At 40.3% G+C, this 16,627-nt stretch overlaps 1 protein-coding gene and 1 long non-coding RNA gene across 3 annotated transcripts in view; one reads left to right on the top strand and one right to left on the bottom strand.

Annotated features, from left to right (window-relative positions):
• LOC145441360 (uncharacterized) overlaps positions 1–16,627 on the bottom strand; it is a 370,726-nt gene that overhangs the window by 44,236 nt on the left and 309,863 nt on the right. The gene's annotated exons all lie outside the window — the stretch shown is intronic.
• LOC145441353 (uncharacterized) overlaps positions 7,418–16,627 on the top strand; it is a 22,358-nt gene continuing 13,148 nt past the window's right edge. The window contains exons 1-3 of the mRNA XM_080319201.1: positions 7,418–8,838; positions 15,437–15,493; positions 16,268–16,400. Coding sequence (XP_080175327.1) covers positions 8,661–8,838; positions 15,437–15,493; positions 16,268–16,400 — 368 coding nt within the window. The 5' untranslated portion in view covers positions 7,418–8,660. The remainder of the gene's footprint in view (positions 8,839–15,436; positions 15,494–16,267; positions 16,401–16,627) is intronic.

Raw genomic sequence — 16,627 nt, 5'->3', positions numbered from 1 at the left:
GTTTGAAGGCGACATGCAGCCAGAGCTAAAAGAACCAACACAAATTTGATCGATCACAAAACAGTGTTGGGATGACTCGAGTCACCTTTTTCATATGACTTGACGTGACTCGAGTCACTTTGCTAAAAAGACTTGACTTGACTTGACTCGGCGTATCAGAAATGTGGATTGACTCGTGACTCGGAGCAAAATTCACGAGTCAATTTCAAGTCAGCAAGTAGGCCTAATCGGTGTCGATAAATATCACTATATCTTCCATATGTTCGGATTGTTCGCGAAACGCCTCAATTGTTTTCTCGCAAATAAATTGACCGCAAACGAAGCATTCGAAGCTTACAGCTTACGTTGTCGTAAACTAGTAGTAAAGAAATTTAATAACAAGATGTTTATTTCTGTTCCCTGTTCTTACCTTAACCAAACCTTTTGTTTTATTTAAATAGAATTCGAATATAGTTTTTTTAGTCCTCAACCATTGGCGTAGGCTCGAAGTGTATCATGTCAATTTGTAAAGGATTATGATTTATGAATATGTATTGCATCTTATCCATTCGTTTCCCGATTCTCTATTTTGGCTGGTAACTACAAACTGAGGCTATGCAATTACTTACGCAGTTTAACAGTTCTACGAATATGTGAGCGATACAGCCCCTTGTTGCGTGTATATTTAAGTCTATATCCGTCCATCAGTTCAGAGTCAATGACCACTCAATATATATTTCAGACATCCAGCAAAATCCACTGATGTAATCTTGCCTCATACTCTGAAAAGGCAACTTGACTTGAATGGTGACTTGACTCGTGACTTGACTTCGAGTCACCTCCAAAAATCGAGTGACTTGACTTAACTCGAGTCACCTTCGAAAATCGATTGACTTGACTTGACTCGAGTCAAAATGTGCAATGACTCGAATTGACTTGTGACTCGAAGGTAGTGACTTGATCCCAATACTGTCACAGATGTCTTATTGTCTTCAACAGTTATTGAAGTAGCCTACATTACGTTAATAAATTCATGAGTATTGCTTTGGACTACGCTTCGAACTTGAAGTTTACATTGAATATGATTCATCCTTGTATAGGTGGATAAATCGGCATATACGCGTTTATTGTATCAATTAAGGCAGTGGTTCTCAACCTTTTTGTCTTCGCGGACCCCTTCCGGACCGTCACGGACCCCGCGGACCCCCACGAAGCTTTAGATCAAATTTAGCTCAATTATCATGCAATCGCCATTTGACTTGTGCAAGTGATAGCTGTAGGCTTAGTTATAAAGAGCAACGAAATGACTCTTCTTGAAAATAAGATCATACTCTTCGTGTTGAAATTGGGATGACTTTTAATATTTCAAAGTAAATTCTGCAACTGCATATCCTGAAATACGGGGTGGTGTCTTGAAAATACGCGCCTTCGGTTTGATATGTACGAGTGCCGAAAATTCATTCCCACAATTTTAGGTTATGGCGAATGTAATAATAACGCATAACGCTTCCGACGACACATTTGGGTATGATCGCAACAAATATGGCACCAAAATTGAAAAGCGATTTTTTCAAGGTACATACAACGTCAAGCCTGGTCATTTCTATCTAGCACAGGGGTGTCAAACATACGGCCCGCGGGCTGCATCCGGCTCGTCAGACCACTTCATCCGGCCCGCGAGGCCATTCTGAGTAAATTGAAAAAAAAAATTAATCTCATTATCCGACAGATTTTTAACAGAAGTTGAGATTTTACTACTAAATAATTCGACGCGAATAATCCAGCATATTTTTCACCGCGAATAGGTCGGACCAACGACGCATATCCGTTGTCCAGTGACATTGTCCACTAAAACGGAGACAAAAATATTTCAATGATATACTCGTTACAGCCACTCTTATAGTAGGTAATAAATGTATTCATTCGGCCAATTATCGTATTTTTGCCAATTACATTGTTTGCGAATAACGTTGTTGCTGGAATAAAGTGGGCCCACATATTCCGTGATATCAATAAAGCATTCCAGTGAAAAGCAAAGATATGGATGTCGACATAGCATATTGAAATTATTTGACTGGTCCGGTCCGCGAGTGACTAAAACTCCACAAAACATCTTCAAACAGCAAAATGTTTGTATCAGTAGGCTATTGACAATTTTGGGATTAAAATGAGCCCGCACAGTACGATATTGCATCTCAGACGGCCATACTGTTGATGTGAGCTCTGGAGTTTTACTAGTAATGAAGCGAAACTGTGCCACGTGATTTCCCGATTAAAAAAATACAAATTAGGTTATCAAATATTTTGAGGCTTCGCGGACCCCCAGGGGTCCGCGGACCCCCGGTTGAGAACCACTGAATTAAGGAATCTGGCCCACCGACCGGAGAAGTTGCCCGCCCCTGATCTAAGATATTACAAAAAATTGCTTCCACTATTCCCTATAAATATAATAATGAAAAAACATTTTATTTTCAATATATTTTAATTTTGTTGCGTTATGTCCAATTAATACGATTCATTTTTTCGGAATAGGACACATGTAGGTTAATGCACTCCTGCTAACAATTCATGGTTCGCGCTAAATAAATGTTGAAGAAGTCCTGGTCCAACTGTAATGTTATAGCGGGGATTCACGAGTCAAGTAGCCTACTTTTATTTTCCCAAATCCGTCCCGCCGACCGGAGAATTTGCCCGCCCCTGGTCTAAAATATTACAAATAAATTGCATCCACTATTCCCTAAATATAATATTAAAACAAACATTTTAGTGTCAATTTATTGTAATTTTGTTGCCTTATGTCCAATTAATACGATTCATTTTTTCAGAATAGGACACAGGGAGGTTCATGCAATCCCGCTAACAATTCAGTAATTCGCGCTAAATGAGAGTTTATGAAGTACTGGTCGAAGCTATAATGTTATAGCGGGCCTCAAGTCACGTGTGGTTATATGTTGTATAGGATTATTCTTGTCTCAAAATATCCTTTGACAGTGGATCATACCCTTCTCCCTCTGAAATTGCCGTGTTACGGATTCCCGTCTCACTGTAATTTCATTTAAGTTACGTCATGTTTAGTTAATATCATATTAAGCGATGTTCATCGGTACTGCCACGCCTGTGCTGTTTTGATTTGATTAAAATTTTAATAAACTGCTGATGCTGATGCTATATCCCCACAGTCACTGTTAAAAGTATAATTTAAACGTTTCAGGTTAGCATTCGAGTGTGATTGATTTTAGTGATCGCATGCTAATAGCAATCGAGTGAGGACATTTTTAATCAGCTGGATCACTGGCTGTCCAATAGCAGGGTTGTAACCAAATTTTGACGTCATGTATGTAAATTAGGTGTTTTCCCACATAATGTTAGAATTGTACTGCTTATATCTTCATTTCTGGTTGGAACTGTCCGTCCTTAATAAGTTGCTTAGCTTGAAAAAACTTATTTGACTGAGAAACTGACAAATTCTTACATGTAAAAACATTATTTGTACGAAATCTGGACCTATGAAGAATCCCAGTATAGTTATACATCACGCATTATGGCAGAAATAATTAAAATTTGTTGTAGTACAACGAAAGACACTTTCCTACATTCTCGGGTAGAAAGTGTCTGCATGTCTTACCAAGTAGCTTACCAAGAATGGAGAAAGAACGTTCAACAGCAGCAGTTGTTGGCTGGCAACACTGAAGTTGGGCGTACAATCGAAGTTACATTATGGCATCCTCTGTTGGGGGGCTGCCAGTAAAACTGCACTCAAGCCACTGCAGAAACTACAGCATAAAGGACTCCGAATCATAGCTAGGGCCCCAAAGGAACCTGGCTGCCCATCCAATAAGTCGCTGCTGAAGAGATTCGGCGTCCTAAACATAGAAGATATGCGGAAACTAGAAATCGCCAAGGTTATGTATCAGTTTCACTGCGGTCGTTGCCCCGAATACTTCAATGACTTCTTTACCTCTGAATCAAAAGCGCACAAGTACAACACACGCACGTCCACGTCGTCCAAATATCATATGATCGACCGAAAAGATCATTGCTCTATCAAATATGCCGGACCTGATTTGTGGAACAGTATCCCGCCGGCCATCAGGCAGTCGACGAGCATGTCCACATTCAAGTCGAAATACAAGCAATTACTACTAAATAAATACAGTCCATCCTCAAGATTACCGGACCACGACTGACCTATCGATCTCGCTTCCCCTGATATGCCGCCCTATTTCTTGTCGCTTCTTTTTTCTATACTATCTTCTTTACTTTCATTCAGTGTGCAATGTGCATGCCTCCTCTTTACATCGCCTAGGCCAGTGGTTCCCAACCTTTTTCGACTCATCGCCCCCTTTTCACACTCCACACCGATCATCGCCCCCCAAATATTGGGAACCGAAAAATGGGCATAGAGACTGAAATCATCGGCGAGTAGACTAAGAAAAAAGGTCAACTTTTCGGCTCGACCTCGAAATTACACTTTTCCAGCTAAAGTTTGGTGAGTTGACTAACAAAAAAGGTGATTTCCCCGACTTGGTTCCAAAAGGCCCGTAACAGCACTTTGTCAGCCCCCCCCCCCCCCGCCCGCCATAATACGTTGGTCGTGACCCCCCCTCCATAGGGCGAAAAAGAAAACTTCTGCACCCCTTAGACCCAATTCCCCCGATACCTTTTTACCGCTACCTCTCAGCACAAATTGTTGGACTCTTTAGTAAGTGGGCTTAATTCGCGCGAAGCGCGAAGAATTTCTACCATTCATGATTGAATCGGTCAATATGATCGGGAATTGCATATATATTGCTGTCAATTTTTTATCCTCTCTCTGCTCATGTATTCAGATTTACCGGTAAAGCTAAGTGAGGCGTCTTGGAAATGTAGGGCGCGTACGTAATAATTGAACAGATTCGGGCGAACCCGTGGGTATAATGACTTCGTTACGTAATGACATTTCGTGGCCTGTCTGCTATGCCAAAAGATATTCAAATTGCCCATACGTACTAAACTAAAAGACGCACTGGATTTCAAATTGGTATTTCTGCACTGGCAATTAATTTTTAACTGCGAGATGGCATTTTTTTGTGGGGTTCTGATTGCCAGGACAGGAACATTTGGCGCCAGCCATTTAGGCGCCTATGGACGATTAAATATATACGTATATCGTATATATATCGAAGTCCGTCAGTATAAAGGCAGTCCTTTTCCGCCACTTCTCGCAGTCGCATGTTACATGGCCTGAGACTTCATATGTCTTGGTGCGTCATGGTGTGATAATGGCTGACGCCGAGATGCCCATTTCTATAACTCATGTGTATTATTTCTTGGAGAAAGGGTATCCAATAAGCAAGAAACATGTGACCACGAAATGGCGCGCAGCGCGAAAATTTTTTGAAAAAGTTGCCCAAATTTCCAAAATTATAATCTATAATTATTGTTAATTCATGAAAAAATTGTGGGCCCCCTTCGAGCTCGGGCCCCCCATCCTAATTGGGGGTTTTGGTGTGGAAGTCACGGTCATGGACGCCAATATAGAAATTTCAACGTGCCATCGCCCCCTTCGTCCGTTTTCGCCCCCCTATCGCCCCCTTGGCTATTTTCGCCCCCCTGGAACGACAAATCGCCCCCTGGGGGGCGATATCGCCCACGTTGGGAACCACTGGCCTAGGCCAAGGTGAGTGTCCGATTCCATAGACAACTCCTAGTCGCTTCGACATCTTCCTTTCTTTTCATTGTATCGCATTTTTTGTGGTGTATTGAACTGATAAAATTGCTAATAAACCAATGATGATGATGACAAAGAACCAATGCCCACGCAGTTTTACTTCAGTTAGGATATTGCGGTACGTTCAGCATAACACCATGTCAACCTATTTGTTTCATTGGGCCGTTGATGATTCACAATGAGCAGATAATGTGCCGTCTACAATTGTAGGCCTATAAAGTAGGCTAAAAGTTGTAAAACGTCAATGATATGCATTGGAGTATTTGGTTGTATTAAGTTTTATCATGTGCAACTTTGCATTTATTCATAGGTTAAACACCGTAATAAATGATCAAACTGAAATACAAAAGAAGAGTTGCATCGACTAGCCTAATCCCTATTGCTCCAACAATTCACAAGACGTGGGTGCTATTACATGCATGCACGCACGTCGCACAATCACAACAACAAGAAGACGAGATCGCTCATGCGTTTAGGGAAACTATTAGAGAGAGAGAGATAGTAGTAAGAGATAATCACACAACCGACAGTGCAAATATTTACGATACAAACGAAATGCAGGTGACAAGTAAAATTTGACTTTGTAAACAATTTTGACAATTTCTTGACCTTTTGCTACAATTTTGACAAAATTTAGACTTATTTAGACATGTCAAAAATCGCCCTAGTTATGACCTTTTTAAGTCAACTTTCGTGTCATATGCAGAATAATCCGTCTTCATGTGTATTTTTGCAGTGTTAATTAAAAATATCTCACGGGAAGTATTATCACAAGGGGTCACTGTCCGTTTTGGTTGCCGAGCTGACGATTTTTTTCTTTCGACTTGAAATCAAAAGTTACGTCTGGTCAAAACTATCCAAAAATATCCGAAGCAAAGTTACAACTATCCGAAACAATCTGCAATAGAATCCGACCCGACTGTCTCAAAATTGCGCAATATCCGGTCCGAATCACATCCGAATCCGTCTGATGCTCATCAATGATTGATAACCACCAAACGTGACGCCAAGAAAAAAAGGGTCCTCTCTTTCGGTTCTGAAAATATGGTAGGTCTACATAACACAGGGTTTACCATATTTTGGAATCGGGACCGAAGGACACTTTTCCAAAATGTTCGAACTTGGAATACCGGAGGAAAATCCTGAAAAATGGTAAATATTCCCCACTTCGTGGTCGACTGACTGAAAAAAGTCAACATTCCGGCTCAACTCCTGAAAGACAGTTATTCTTTCACAATTTACGATGGCTGACTAAAAAAAGGTCGTCACTTTCGTTCGAAGCACGAATTTTCTATTTAGCGTCACTCGAATCTATCCACTATTTTAGCTCTAAAAGCTGTAATGGAAGACGAATCGCCAAAAAGGAGTAGATATAGGCGTTCTCACAGGACATTTTCAAAAACCTGAAAAAGGAGGACGCATGGTAGGTAACCCTACATAACAAGAACACCAAACTTGACGGAAAATTTCAGCCTAGTATCTGGAAAATTACCCAAATAACATATTTTTCGCACGAAAGCCTAGACTAGACACGTGCTTGGCAGTGGGCAACAGTCCGTTGTTGCTATGACGAAAAGTCACGTGACTTTCGAGCCACATCAGAAATGCAGAACCGTACTCTCTCGTTTGCCTTCATGTTGCGCGCGCAACAATTCACCTCATCAGTCATTCGTTGAAATACGAGAGAGCATGATTACCATGCAATGAGTACTGAGTCGTGGATGCATTCACTCGCTCTTCTCTCGTTTCTACCAGCCGAATGGCGCGAAGCTGAAAACTAGCTACTTGCGCTGTACTTGTTTATCGCGGCTGCTCAGGTGCGCTGGGTGTATGAGGTTGAGGATCGTGTTGAGAAGTTAAAAAAGATGGCGTCCTCCGGAATTTAGTTAGCTTAAATAACTGGCACAATAACTGTTGGACATTCGAAGCAATATTTCCTGTCACTAAGTGAGTGATTTGGTGATCATTTGCGACGCAGGTATATTTCACTGTAGATTGTTTTGGACCTATGGTGTCTTTTCATGCTCCTCGTTCTACTGCACGCTTGATAGCGGCGCTAAGACCTCCCAATATAGGTATTGAGATGTTCGTCTAGTCCACTGGTTCTTAACCAGTATTGCATGCGGAAAAACTTCGGTCTACCCGAGGGTTGAATGAAGTTGAATGCGGTATATGTATTAGATGACTGACTTCGATAAAATATATAGGGGATTTCAGGCAGTTTCCCATGCATAACAGTAGTTTCCTAAATTTTCCCCATGTGGGCTACTTTTCCGAGCAATTTTTCTTGTACCACCCCCAGAAAAGTACTATAGGCTAATCTGTGCATTGATACCGACGCGTTGGGGTTGTTTCCCATATAAAACAAGCCACATTGCTTTCTAGAGCTATTTCCATGAAAAATATTACTAATTGTATGTTCGTTTGTGAAACTTCTTTGGTGTTAATTCTGTCTTAGTGTCAGTCCATCCTTCACTACAGTATCAATCAATCTTAATATCATGAGCTGGTTCATGGTACGAACCTTGAACTCTGATGATAGAACTCTTATCTAGAGTGTGAGAATCCAATATTACTCGGTTAAAGGAGCTTAGTTTATGTAAAGAAAAAGAGTTTCTGTATTATTACCATACAAATCTTCCATTAGCTTGGTTTGTTTTGTGTATGTCGTCTGTCATTTTCACTGCTTGGCGTTGCTAACATTGTACCATATGCAGTTTGTTGTTGCCATTGTTACAATGAAAATTTCTCGGTATGTAATTCTAATTATTAGCCTACATATTTCGCCAACTTGGTTTTACTTCTGAATTTGTTTGAATCACTTGAGTCAGTGTGACGATAACCAGATAAGACGCACCGCAATAGTCTTCGAGTCTGAATATATGTATTTTTTTGATCGGTTTTCAGATTCTTATTAGCTGTTTGCCAATTTCTCAACTATAATTTGAGTTGAGCTATCAGAACAGCCGGAATGTTGAAGTGCGAATCCTGTCTGTCGCGCTTTCAGCAAGCTACGGATCTCTTCCAACATATTCAATCATCATGTTTATCATTCTACAAGAAACATCCCGAGCACTGGGCAGAAATCCTGTCAAAGATGACTGTTCCAGCAAACAACTTGGAAAACAACCAGATAACTAGCGGCGATAGTAAGTTACTAAGTTGCAGCATTAACCATGCACCAGCATCTCTTCAACAAAAGTATTGAGCACGTTTACTGAGTATCAATGAGTTGTCATGATAGTGCCTGGAATAACTTTCATAGGGTAGTGATTTTGATCTCTATGATTCGTTGGTGCAGGATATTCCAAATATAATATGAAAGCATGGTAAATTATTGTTCACTGTTGAAAATCATCATAATATTGCTCTTGCTTTGCTGAAGAGATTTTTTTGTTATTATATATGTTTTTCATCTGTACACGTACAGTGCATGTAACAAATTTGATGTTTTTTATACCATATTAGATTTCGTGATATTTAAATGTTCAGGAATCGCTAACCCCGTAACTCCTACTCGGAATAAAAATGACTAATTGAGGTCCTAGTATGTTGCTATAGTTTTTTATGTTTGAGTGATTACCTACTCTACCGAGGGAGATAGTGTAAAACAAGCAAGATATTTTAATAGTGATGCGTCCGGCTTCTTGATATGTAGGTCGTGGGTTCGATCCCCGGCCGGGTCAGCTCGAAGACTCGAAAACTGGTATTCGTGGCCATAGGCGCCGACTTGAATTTTCACACGGGGTTGCCAACCGAAAAAAGGGAGGGGTTCAAATAAAAAAGCAAGGGGTTTGCAATTGTTTCAAATTTACCAAGGTAACATCAATTTATTACGGTTAAGTATATGGGTAAATGCCCATAATTCATGGATAAGAAAAGCTTCATCATGTTAACGAACAGAGGCTACGCGTAAGCGTGCCAGTGACTCCGGCGGTGCCGTCAATTAGCAATTCCTTGATCTCGTTTCCATATCAACTATTCACCATTGCACGAACAACTTGATGCGCAACCTCGGTCACGGTCACGACGAACTATTTCACAAATCAATATGTCGAAGTCTGTAATGGAATCTGTTCTGCAATGTCACCGATTTCAGGTGATTCAGGCCCATCTGTCCCATCTTTTGATAACTTGGCCATAACACACATCTTCTGATGTTTTAATATTAGCGCTAATCGATTACGTCTGTTCTCGTCTCTTCGTGACCAATTGCAAAGATGCAATGCTACTCAATTTCACACTGTCAGTCATAAGCCAGTAAGACACAACAATCTCATAAGTAGAGATAACAGGCAAATCATGGGAGGCCTGTAACAGACGTTATAGTTTAGGACCGCGATGATATCGTATGCGCCAGGCCTGCTGTAGACTCGATAGTTCAAGTTGGTGACGATATCTGGCCTGGCCTGTTGCGCGTGATAGTTCAGGCCAGCAAATATAGCCTGCAGGCATGCATGCGGATGCGCTACATAAACCATCGATGATTACGCACATCAGATGTTAATGACCCATTTGGCGTAGAAATGATTCCCGCTAATTGTCAGTGCGCAGTTGCATGCAATGTGTTACTTAACGCGTGGTGGCTTTGTATCAATTTTCCCATTCAATGTTGAATAACCTTATTATTTAAATATTGTGATATTCTGCCTTCTATTTTGTTATACGTGGATGGGCTACATCCTTGAATTAGACACGACATATTTTTCTTCATGGTTCTAATCATTTTTAAGGGGACTAGCAACCCAACAGAGGTACTATGCTAATATTTCCACAAGACAAAATAATTTGAAAATTTTTATACTTTCTCAAATTTGACATTAGCTAGTCCCCTCAAAAGCTTTCCTGCCATGGCCAAAGTCACTTGTAAAGTTGTCCACTCATAAACTATGGCCGAGCACCATTTTTGCACCAAGACAATAAGACATCGAATAGTCAAATACAGCCTACAAAGTTAAGATGGTGATTTTTGCCCTCTTAACTGAGATTAATTGTAATGTAAAAATAGCCGATGTCAACTGACTGTAAATTGCTTGACAAATTCACTCCATAAATTTGAGAGTTATGAAAAAAAAATGAGTGGCCAAATCATTTCGTTATCTTTAAAGTGTGGACTGCAGTTTAGCAGGAAAACCAATAATTACTGTCATATGCCTAGTTTGTGTTTGTGACACAAATGAAAGGAAACCACTCCAATCCTCAAATACTTGCTTTTCATGTAAACCAAACAAAAGTTTATAGATGTGGAAATTGTGACGAAAATTCTTACCCTCCTGTCAATATAAATATGATGGAAATCTGTTAATCTGTATTGGTATTGCACATTGAATTAGCAATGACAGCATTGGATTGATGCAGATTGTTGCTAAATGCTTAATTGCTTATACATAGATATCTTCTTGGCTCCTTCCAATATAATCGAACCTGGGTTTTTGGCATAGGTCCATAGGCGCCGAACCTGGGTATGCAAGGTATGCCGGTGCCGCGCATACCTAGGCATTTTTTTAGGTATGCGGCAATGCGGCATACCTAGATTTCCGTTTGGCATGTATCTGAATAAACGTCAGTTGTGCTATCTAGAACAGATCGCAATGTATATCTGTTTACGACATTACCTGCTGTCGCTTATGTGAACGAGGTAGCCCGTTGCGCGCGGCCAATTAGTGAGAAGCGTGTTGCCAATTAGCGAGATTCGTCTGTGCACCTGCACGATGTAACGTAACGCTACGCGATTTCCCGCTGATGTGATTGCGAAATTAGGTCATTGAGTGCCGCGCGCTCGGCAATCATCGCTTGCCCGATTTATCGCGTCTCCAACAAGCCTAGTTCCGCTGGCTTGAATAATCGCATCTGCATCGCTGTCCTGCACACTCGCATCTGCATTGGCTTGGTGCACACTGCACACGATATCATAGCTGGCCTACACAATCGCATCTGCAATAGGCCTATACGAAAGATATCATCGCTGGCCAACTATCGCGTTCCGGGCCTAGCATGCGTCGGCTCCTATCTCTCGATAGCTTGGAGACCATGCCGTTAAGTGTATGAGGATTGGCGATTGATTAGAGTGACAACGCGAAACTGAATGACATCGAATGACCGCAAACATGTGCGATTGTGCAACGTGCGTCGTGCGTGCGTAATTGAATTCCGAACATAACCAGCCATCAGAAGATGTGTGTCAACGCTTGACTTGTAAAAGACGAGAAAGGTTTGAACTTCCTGAAATCGGTGCTATTATAGAACAAATTCCGTAACAACTCAGATATTTTGACTTCCGCAAATCGTCGCCGAGGTAACGTAATACGCGTTGATAAGCGGCGCATTTAATTCGCGAGAGATCAGTGACTCGCTTATTGACAGCACTTCCGGACTCATTGACAAGCTTATCATACGCGTAAGTTCGTCAACATGAGGAGATTGTATAATCGGCATTTACGCGTGCAATTTACCCTAATGAATCGATGCTATATTAATCCTAATTATCAATTCTGGCACACTATGACGCCATTCCTTTGTGACGTCATAGAATCCGTATACCTAAGGAAAATTAGCGTCCGGCGGCTATGCATAAGTCACTAGCATTGTAGTTAACCATAATCCCTCAGAGTAAATAATTGAATTAAATGAGTTTCCAAACATTCTCTTATGTATTTTTTGTTTTTGATGGTGGATTAGTTGTTCTTGGTGTGGGCGATTACCTGCTGCTTGTAACTATGACATGACTATATAGCAGTGCTGACCGGTAAAAGTTCAAAACAAATGCTGCGGACTAGGGTGGAGTGAAAAATGAAAATTTTTGAATTTCAAAAAAGGGTCTTGATATGTGGTGCCAAATAGTAAACAAATAAATTCTATCATAATTTTGGGTTCGTACACCCTCTAGTGGTCGTGCAATTTCACCGAACGAGCCAAAAACAGCTAATTTCGCCATATCTTGACCATCACTTACACTAGAAAGTCAGTTTTGGGCTTAAAAGATGCAGAAGCAACATGTTTCTATCTCACTTCCATAGAACTTACTCTTAAAAATGAACAGAAAAAAAGTTACAAGCAAATTTCTGATTTTATAGGTAAAATTCAGCACTGAAGCAGTGGGTAGGATGTCAAAAGCGTGTAGTGATTGATCTTATGACTGAGCAACATACCCTATCAATTAGAACCACTTTTCAAAACTTTCTCAGACAAATGAGACCACCTCCAAGCATAAACAGGGCTCGGGCATCGAATAGAGACTGCTAAAACCGTAATTAAAACAGCGTCTATTGGTAGTGCGGCATCACGATATTGGTAAGTTTATAACAACGGCCCCATGAGATTTCTTACCAATATGCTGTCGTAGGGTTTGTATCATATTTGTCACAAAGCTCCTGAATGAAAGCGCAAAAATTGAAAATACACATTCAAAACACAAACATCAATTCTATACTGGAAACAGAAAATTTTTGTAGCAGTGTCACATGAGTATCAGTGTGCACAAACAATAAAGTCATGTTTAGTATTGAAAGATTTCATCTGCTTTTGTCTGATGAGGCCATCTCTACGTTTAAATCCTGAAACATTGAGCAGATGCTTATGTCACCACTGTCACATGTCTTTCCACTGCCTGGTTGTGGCAAGGATAACTGAGCCTTAATGGTGATGATCATAGGTTTCCCAGCTCGTGATCATACACGGTCTTGATTGCGATGCAGGCAGCTGTTCAATATTTTTGAGGTTCAATTCGACGATTTGGAGGAAAGATTAAGCCTTGATGTTGATAACTGGAATTTGGAAGAATCTGATGCTGGTGTCAATGTTGCTGCTTTAGGGTTTGGTTTCATTTATATATCCTCCTTCAAAGTCGTCAATTGGAACCATATCTGCAATATTTAGAGGCTGGGCCCGTAGTTCATTCAATATGGTTGACTCTCGCATCTCAAATTTCAAAGTACTATGTGGGACAGAGTCGTCCATCGAGAAATCTGCACTGTCTTGCTCAATTCTGCATGGAGGTCTATTTTCCATCACGGTTTGAAATAAAAATGCCCAATTCCATTGTAGATGGTGCTAAAAATTTCTACAATATAGTTTCTCGTGTCACAAAGCTGACTGATACCCGAATTCACTCCCTTGCACTATCTTTGCTACGAAGAGATGCTCCTTTTGAACATCCAGAAAATATTTTGCTGGGAATGCTTTGGTGACGAGGAGGGAAACGTCCGAAGATTTACAGTTAACAAGATTACAGCTATGCGCAGAACAACCACACCATACCAAATTCCAATTATGAATTTGAAGGAAGATATATAAATGACACCAAACCTAAAAACAGCGACATTGATCATCAGTTTCTTCCAAATTGCAGTTATCAACATCAAGGCTTAATCTTTTCACCAAATTGTCAACTTAAACCACAAAGATATTGAACAGCCGCCTGCAATCAAGACCTTGTCAGATGTCGAGGTGGAAAACCTAAGATCATCACCATTAAGGCTCAGTCATCCTTGCCACAACCAGGCAGTGGAAAGACAATAAAACGTGGTTACTGAAGCATCTACCCATGTTTCAGGATTTAAACGTAGAGATGGCCTCGTCAGACAAAAACTGAAGTCTTGAAAGCAGATGAAATCTTTCAATACTAAACATGATTTTAATGTTTGTGCACACTGATACTCATATGATACTGCTACAAAAATTTTCTGTTTCCAGTATAAGATTGATGTTTGTGTTTTGAATGTGTATTTTCAATTTTTGTGCTTTCATTCAAGAGCTTTGTGACAAATATGATACAAATCCTACGACAGCATCTTACTAAGAAATCTCATGAGGGCCGTTGCTATAAACTTACCGATATCGGGACGCTGCACTACCGATGGACGCTGTTTTAAATACAGTTTTAGCAGTCTCTATTTGATGCCCAAACCCTATTTATGCTTGGAGGGGGTTTCATTTGTTTGAGAAAGTTTTGAAAAGTGGTTCTAATTGATAGGGTATGTTGCTCAGTCATAAGATCAATCACTACACGCTTTTGACATCCTACCCACTGCTTCAGTGCTTAATTTTACCTATAAAATCAGAAATTTGCTTGTAACTTTTTTTCTGTTCATTTTTAAGAGTAAGTTCTATGGAAGTGAGATAGAAACATGTTGCTTCTGCATCTTTTAAGCCCAAAACTGACTTTCTAGTGTAAGTGATGATCAAGATATGGCGAAATTAGCTGTTTTTGGCTCGTTCGGTGAAATTGCACGGCCACTAGAGGGTGTACGAACCAAAAATTAGGATAGAATTTATTTGTTTATTATTTGGCACCACATATCAAGACCCTTTTTTGAAATTCAAAAATTTTCATTTTTCACTCCACCCTACTGCGGACAGGTGAACCTTCAAAAACCCAAACTCACTCTAAATTTATTTACGACAAATGCACATACAACTTGAATTTAATATTGCAAACTTAATTTAGTAAACTAAGCTGGAGTGCAACCGACTGTAAATGTAATTTGCTTATATTATAATGAGATAGTGTGGTGATAGTTGTCTAGTTCCTTAATCGTTACGGCGTGGGTTAAATCCTCGGTCTGGTGGGACCAAAGATTTGATCTTAAACTGGTATTCGCAGCTTCCCTGCCAGACGCTCACAAAGCATGTTGATGTTACAGACTAATATAGACTGCCTTTATATTATGAGATCATTGACTAAAACTTACACGCATGAAGAAATGTTACCTTGCCATCTAATGCTAAGTACACTGATGTTTTTTACAGATTATTCTCATTCTGAAGAAATGAGTCAATCGTCACAAACAAGTTCAAAATCCCCAGGTTTGTGCTATCCAATCAACTATTCCTATCTGTTGAGACTATAAATCTTGCTTCAGCAGTACTCCAGCAACCTAGCTTGGCCAGGATAGTTCTTGATTAAATGAATGCCCATAACTAAAGGAGAAGGATGGAAGTGGTAGCGATTTTTGTGAGTGAGTGTCAACTGTTTACCGTATTTAGTGATGACTTGTGCTTCACAATTCCTTGTAGACTGTAGAGATGGTTAGCTGACAGAGTTATCAGAAGCCTTAGACAGTATCTGTGGTGTAGCCGTAGGGGTTTGGAGGCCCGAAACCCCTCCCATCTCGAACCATATTCTTTAGAAATGCCAATTGTATCTCAAATATTTCTTAGTTCATATGCAGTTCAGCAACTTGTGTTCTCAGTGCCGCCAATTAGCTAGAATGGACAGTGCACTGTGGTGCGTGATCTCCCTCTGAAGGTGTTGTTCTTTGGTACAAGAATGGAATGGTTGACATCCCCTGCTGTGTTGTAATATGATACAAGTGCACAACATCACATTGCTGGCCTGAACTATCCTGTCTACTGCAGATGAGAGAGGTCTGGAATATGCTTCATTACAGAACAGACCAAAAGGGATTATACCAAAAAGTGGAATACACTCATTTCTGTCTGCTTGTGAACATGCGAAAGGAGTATATCTCCTGCATCAGCCTCTGTGTCACTTTAGGTTTCCTCTCAGGTCCATAAAGCTTTTTGTAGGCACATTTTTCTTCTAAGGTCACATGTTATAATCTTTTTATTCCCTTACAGCCCAAGCCAAGCAGAAAAAGGAACCTCCTTTTTGCATTATGTTCAAGGCGCAAAAAGTCAAAAAAGGACAACCAGCGAAGAGCATGCACATGACTGTTGCAGATTATTTTTATGGACAAATAGATGGGAAAAGGTGTGCATGTTTTTATTATAAACTACATCCTTATGATTGGGGGGAGGGGGGTCATGGGGTGGCATGTGGATTCCTCCTGGTAGTGTGCAATTTGATCCTGGAAAACTTTGATTCTATAAAAGTGGCATGAAATAATTTTATTTCCTAACAAATCTATTAGAAGATTGTGGCACTGTGCGATGGAGGTAAGGGGGTTCAGAGAGGACTAGATTACAAATACTTTCATT

Source organism: Botryllus schlosseri, chromosome 6 (genome assembly GCF_051294905.1).
Source record: "Botryllus schlosseri isolate E-star chromosome 6, Bs_hap1, whole genome shotgun sequence".
NCBI lineage: Eukaryota > Metazoa > Chordata > Ascidiacea > Stolidobranchia > Styelidae > Botryllus > Botryllus schlosseri.
The sequence above is the reverse complement of the archived record's forward strand: the minus strand, read 5'-3'. Positions and strand labels throughout refer to the sequence as shown.